Source organism: Vicia villosa, unplaced genomic scaffold (genome assembly GCF_029867415.1).
Source record: "Vicia villosa cultivar HV-30 ecotype Madison, WI unplaced genomic scaffold, Vvil1.0 ctg.000397F_1_1, whole genome shotgun sequence".
Taxonomy (NCBI): domain Eukaryota; kingdom Viridiplantae; phylum Streptophyta; class Magnoliopsida; order Fabales; family Fabaceae; genus Vicia; species Vicia villosa.
The window spans coordinates 638,318-645,099 of record NW_026705178.1 but is presented as its reverse complement, the minus strand read 5'-3'; the positions used below and the strand labels follow the sequence as shown (position 1 = coordinate 645,099).

The 6,782-nt window shown below is 33.6% G+C and overlaps 1 protein-coding gene across 1 annotated transcript; it reads left to right on the top strand.

Annotated features, from left to right (window-relative positions):
• Window positions 1-2,675: 2,675 nt before the first annotated feature.
• Window positions 2,676-5,876, top strand: LOC131627728 (uncharacterized). Its single transcript, XM_058898584.1, has 2 exons — window positions 2,676-5,429; window positions 5,586-5,876. Exons 1-2 carry the CDS (start codon window positions 2,676-2,678, stop codon window positions 5,874-5,876), a joined length of 3,045 nt encoding a protein of 1,014 aa, XP_058754567.1.
• The last annotated feature ends 906 nt before the right edge of the window (window positions 5,877-6,782 follow it).

Genomic DNA, 6,782 nt, shown 5'->3' with positions numbered 1-6,782 from the left:
TATTGGTGTGATATGCATTTAAATCAGAATCTATCTATTAATTATTGTCTTTTAAAATTTGAATGAAATCTGAGGCATTGATTTTAAATCGTACGGTTATTATTAAAAGTTCTCAGTTCTCATAATAGCCAAAGTTCTCATTTGATACGTTATATATATATATATATATATATATGTATATATATATATATATATATATATATATATATATATATATATATATATATATATATATATGAGAAGGGATATATTTACTCCAGTAGTAAGTTATTATAACTTACTCCAAATCAGAACCATTGATTATTCTCATTCTAACGGTTAAAAATAATAAGTAATTATATATATATATATATATATATATATATATATATATATATATATATATATATATATATATATATATATATATATATATATATATATATATATATATATATATAAGGAGGGTTATATTGACTCCAAGAGTAAGTCATAATAACTTACTCCACATCTTAACCATTAATTCTTTTCAATCTAATGGTTAAAAATAATAAGAAACAGTTTTCTCTCTTTTCTCTTTCCACATTTAATGACTTATTATTTTAAACCATTAGATTGAAAAGAATTAATGGTCAACATGCGGAGTAAGTTATTATGACTTACTCTTGGAGTCGATATAACCTCATATATATTTTAATGTGATAATATGATAATGAATCTGAATCATTAGATTTTAAAATAAATGGTGGAGATTATATGTTATTCTCTTTTTTTCTCTCCTCCATTATTAAAATAAATGATAGAGGAGAAAAAAAATAAGTTTGACCCATAATCTCCACAATTTATTTTTAAATCTAATGATTCAGATTCATTATCATATTCTCACATAAAAATGTCACTTTCATATGATAAGTTATATATATATATATATATATATATATATATATATATATATATATATATATATATATATATATATATATATATATATATATATATATATATATACATATATATATATATGGGATGACTCAAGTGACAACACTTGGTTATTATGAGAAATGAGAACAATGAATAACGACCATTAAACTTTGATTTTGTTGATTTTAATGGACTGGATTGGTTACTATTTCTATGTTGATTTAAAATAAATACTAAGGATCATAGAAAGAGAAACCAATCAACTCCATTAAAATCAACAAAATCAAAATTTAATGGTTGTGATTCATTGTTCTCATTTCTCATAATAACCAAGTGTTCTCACTTGAGTCGTTTCCTATATACACCAAAATGTTACACTTATAGTTACACTCATTAATAACTTCTTATTTTAATTTATTTCAATGGCTAGAAATATTTACTTAGTAACTCAGGATTCTTACTTAAAATAGTTTTATTCTATTTTTAGTTATTAATAATTTTGATTTTAATAAATTATAATTTATTCTGTTTCTCATAAAATAAATAAAATCTCTCCTACTTTTGTAACAATAAAATCACATTTCAATTTTATAAAAAAAAATATTCCATAAATAAGTCAAGATTAAAAAAAAAAAACTTTTCTTATTTTAAAATATATCAATTATATATAGAATTTTAAGCAAATAAAATATAAATTTATTTACATAAAAAATAGAAAAATTTGTTTAAATTTAAAAAAATTTATACAAAAATAAGTTTGATATTAATAAATGTTTAAAATCATAAATTTTTAAGAAATATTAATAAGAATAAGTGAATAGAATATAGTTTTATATTATTATAAAAATTGTGATTTGTTTAAAATTGTTAGTAAACATTATTAGATGAAAAATAATATTGGTTACCAAGAAATCTTAAAAATACACGTATTTTTAAAACTTATTAATAAAAATAAAGGGATTTTTACTAATATTTCTTAAAATATGTTATTTTTATCGTTTCTTAATAAAACTATAATTTTTTTAATTAAAAAAACTTGTATTCTTAATTTTAAAAAAATTGCACTACTTTTTAAAATAAATTATTATGTTCTAATTATTTATTATTTAGTTTTAATTGTTTTGTATTGTATTTAAAAATTAAACAGTTTTATTAGTTACATTTAGTGAATATAATACTATTTTTTCTTTAAAGTAAATCGTAATTTTTATACCAATTTTTTCTTAGTAACAAACATTATTTTCATCAAATAATGCTTACTAACAATTTTAAACAAATCACAATTTTATAATACTATAGAACTATATTCTATTAACTTATTATTATTATTATTATTTGTTAAAAATTTATGATTTTTAATGTTTATTAACATATTGGTGTAATTTGATCTCTCTCTCTCTCTCTCTCTCTCTCACTCATAGGATTTTATTATTCTGTTTTTCTTATTTTATATTCCAGCTTTCCTTTTGTTATTTTACCTATTTTGTCTTATTAGGCATTCTAGCATAATGACGTGTCATGATTCCATTAGCATTGATCGGTTGTGATGTAACCACTTGCTCTATTTAGCCGATACGGCATGAGGAATGAAAGATAACCATTATCACATTTCTGAATTTTCTTCTGTCTTATTATTCTTTCTCCTACCACTAATTCTTCATCAACAGATAATTATTCTCAAACATTCAATTATCTCTGGTGTTGAGTTGGGATATTACCGGTATCTTCCCTAATATCCAAATACCCGGTACCAATTGGTATCAGAGCCGGTGACGATGACTCCTTCTCCGCCACCCCCTCTGACCGAGCTCGAACGCCGTTTAGAAGAACGTTTCTCTCAGCTGCAAATGCAACGTACAACTGATTTGGAGGAGATTCGTGCGCTAATTCAATCTCACGTAGATCTCTCTTCCTCTTCACCTTCCGGCCGCCAACGTTCTACTGGTCCTCGCAACTCTAACAACAACAGTTACGCTACTCGGATCTCCAAAGTGGAATTCCCTCGCTTTGATGGCAAAAATGTTTGCGAGTGGCTCTACAAGTGCGACCAATTTTTCCTGCTCGATGGAACCCCACAAACATCAATGGTGAGACTAGCTTCCATCCATCTAGATGGTTTGGCTCTGCAGTGGCACCTGAACTACATGCGCCATAAGTTTGATATTTACCCCTCTTGGCAACAATATGTCACTGATGTCACAACAAGATTTGGTGACGTCTATGAAGACCCCTTGTCTTCGTTACTTCAGGTGAAACATACCGGAAAAGTGCAAGATTACATCGACCAGTTTGAACTTGCGCTAACTCAGGTGACTCTTCTTCCTGAACACTCCCTTAGCATCTTCTTAGCCGGCCTTGACCACCATATGCAGATGCAAGTTCGTATGTTTAATCCTTCATCCATAGCTCATGCTGCAAATTTGGCCAAGTTACACGAAGCTTCACAAACTTCTCTCCCACAGCCAAAATCACGCTTTCAACCCTTTTCCAAATTTCAGGGTGTGTTACCCAAACCCAGTGTCGCACAAAATAACACTCAGTCTCAAAACCCTCAAGTCACTCCAACCACCTTTTCCCCTAAATCTAACCCTCAGCGTCCTTTCCGCACATTTTCGGCAATTGAAATGGCTGAACGCCGCGCAAAGGACTTATGTATGTTTTGCGATGAACAATTTACCCCGGGACATCAGTTTAAGCACAAACGATCTCACCTCATGGTATTGGAAGTTGATGAAGACGACAATCCAACTGCGAACACTTCATGTGACTCCCCTACACCTGAACCGGATTCCTTTCAAGATTTTGACAACCCTCAACTTTCTTTTCACTCCTTGACAGGTATTGCTAATTTTCATACCATGCGAGTTACCGGGTTACATGATAAGAAAATGCTCCACATTCTATTAGACAGTGGCAACACTCATAATTTCTTGGACTTAGAAATTGCTAAAGCCATAGGTTGTAAACTAGAAGCTATTCCTCCTTTGTCTGTGACTGGGGGTGGTGGCCACAAATTGGAGGCGGCTTTTATTTGTAGAGGGTTTAAATGGCAGCTCCAACAGGCTCAATTTACTGCGGATGTTATTGTCTTACCCTTAGTTTGCTGTGATTTGATTTTGGGTATCCAATGGTTGAAATCTTTGGGACCTCTCTTATGGGATTTTGATAAGCTACAGATGGAGTTTTCTACTAATGGTAGGAAATTTGTCCTTCGAGGTGCGAAAACTCCGAGTTTCAAAGTTATCAACAACAAATCTTTTGCTCAAGTGGTCCACAAAGGCGCTGAGATGTGTTTTCTGTCTATTGGTGTGAAGGATTATTCTATGGGATTACCAACATGCCATGCTCTCCAGGGTTTTGATTCTCAACAAGTCTTACCTCCATCACTTGTTCAACTTCTAGACCAATATTCTGACATCTTTGCTGAGCCTACTGCTTTACCTCCTTCTAGACCTGGTTTTGACCATAAAATTCCGTTCAAAGAAGGCACGCAACCGTTTAATTTAAGACCCTATCGTTTTTCCATTGTGCAGAAAGATATCATTGATAATATTGTGCAGGACATGCTGAAACAGGGTATTGTGCAGCATAGCAATAGCCCTTTTGCATCTCCCATAATTCTCGTGCGCAAGAAAGACGATTCATGGCGTCTTTGTGTAGATTTTCGTAGGCTTAATGATTTTACCATTAAGGATCGATTTCCCATACCTCTCATTGAAGACTTGATGGATGAACTTCACGGCGCCACTGTTTTTTCTAAACTGGATATGAGGTCTGGTTACCATCAGCTGCGTATGGCTCATGGAGAGGAGCACAAAACTGCATTCAAAACACACAACGGTCACTTTGAATATTTGGTGATGCCCTTTGGACTCACAAATGCCCCTGCATCATTTCAAGCTCTTATGAATCAGGTTTTTCAACAATTTCTTAGGAAATTCGTGATTATATTTTTTGATGATTTACTTGTTTATAGCAAGTCATTCGAGGATCACCTTGCTCATATACACCTCATCTTCCAAACTATTCGGGATAATCACTTATTTTTGAATAAAAATAAGTGTGCTTTTGCTGAACCTAGAGTAGAATACTTGGGACACTTTATCACTAAAGAGGGAGTTTCTACTGATCCTGCAAAAATTCTGGCAGTGAGTTCTTGGCCTGTTCCCTCCACCATAAAGCAACTCAGGGGTTTCTTAGGCTTAGCCGGCTACTATAGACGATTTGTCAAAGATTTCGGTAAACTAGCAAAGCCCTTAATTGACTTGTTGAAGAAAGATAGTTTCTTTTGGTCTTCTGAAGCAAATTTTGCTTTTCAACACTTAAAACAAGCATTGATTTCTGCTCCTGTTTTAAGCTTACCAAATTTTGCAAAAAAAAATGTTGTGGAAACCGATGCCTCGGGTAAGGGTATTGGCGCTGTTTTAATGCAGGATCACCACCCCATTGCTTACATTAGTAAGTCATTAGGGCCAAAGCAACAGGCGTTGTTTGTGTATGAAAGGGAACTTCTAGCTATAGTCTATGAAGTTCAAAAATGGGGCTCTTATCTTTCTCATGCACCTTTCATTATCAAAACTGACCAAAAGAGCATCAAGCATATGTGGGACCAGAAACTAAACACCCCTTTTCAGCAGTTTTGAGTGTCCAAATTACTTGGCTTTGATTTTGAATTACAATATAAGGAAGGTTCGGCAAATGCCGCTGCTGATGCTTTGTCTAGAAAAGCTGGAGCTGAATTATTGGCATTGGTTCTCGGTACTGCAAGTAGTGACCTTTTGGAGAGTATTCATCTTAATTGGCAGCGGGATCCTCAACTAAGTAAAATTATTTCTGACATGAAACAGAAGCCAGATTCTCATCCTAAGTATACATGGATTCGTGATGAACTCAGGCGTAGGGGAAAGTTAGTCATTGGTTCCAATCCTGTTATCAAGGAAACTATCTTACAGTGGTTACATAGTTCATCTATTTGAGGGCATTCTGGCAGGGATGTGACTACTAGTAGAGTCAAAGCATTGTTCTAATGGAAAGGTATGTCAAAAGACATTCTTCTCTTTGTTAAGAACTGTGCCATCTGTCAGAAAAACAAATCTGATTTGGCGGCCTACCCGGGTCTCTTACAGTCACTACCTATTCCAAATCTTATTTGGAGTCACATTAGCATGGACTTTGTGGACGGTCTTCCTTTATCTGCAGGAAAACAAGTCATCTATGTGGTGGTCGATAGACTTAGCAAATATGCACATTTCATGGCCTTAGCTCATCCTTACACGGCCTTGGATGTGGCACAAATTTTCCTTGACAATGTCTTCAAATTACATGGCTTGCCGGAGACAATAACTAGTGACCGCGACCCAATCTTTCTCAGTAACTTCTGGCAAGAGTTTTTCAAGCTCCAAGGAGTGGAACTACAGAAATCTTCAGCATACCATCCCCAAACTGACGGCCAAACGGAGGTGGTAAATAAATGCCTAGAAACCTACCTTCGATGCATGACATCTGAGCAACCGAACCAGTGGCATAAATGGCTTTCTTTGGCTGAATGGTGGTATAACACAAACTATCATTCATCTACTCATACCACTCCCTTTGAGGTGGTGTATGGCCAACCACCACCTATCCATTTGCCTTATTTACCCAATTCTGCAGCAAATCTGAATGTAGATAGAACTTTAATTGCGAGGGAAGAAGCCATTAATCTCCTCAAGTTCCATCTCTTACGAGCTCAGAATCGGATGATCCAACAAGCAGATAAACACAGGAGTGATAGGGTATTTGCTATCGGGGACTATGTTTACCTTAAATTGCATCCTTACAGACAGAATTCCTTGAAACCTCATGCTGTCCACAAGTTACTTCCTAAGTTTTATGGCCCATTT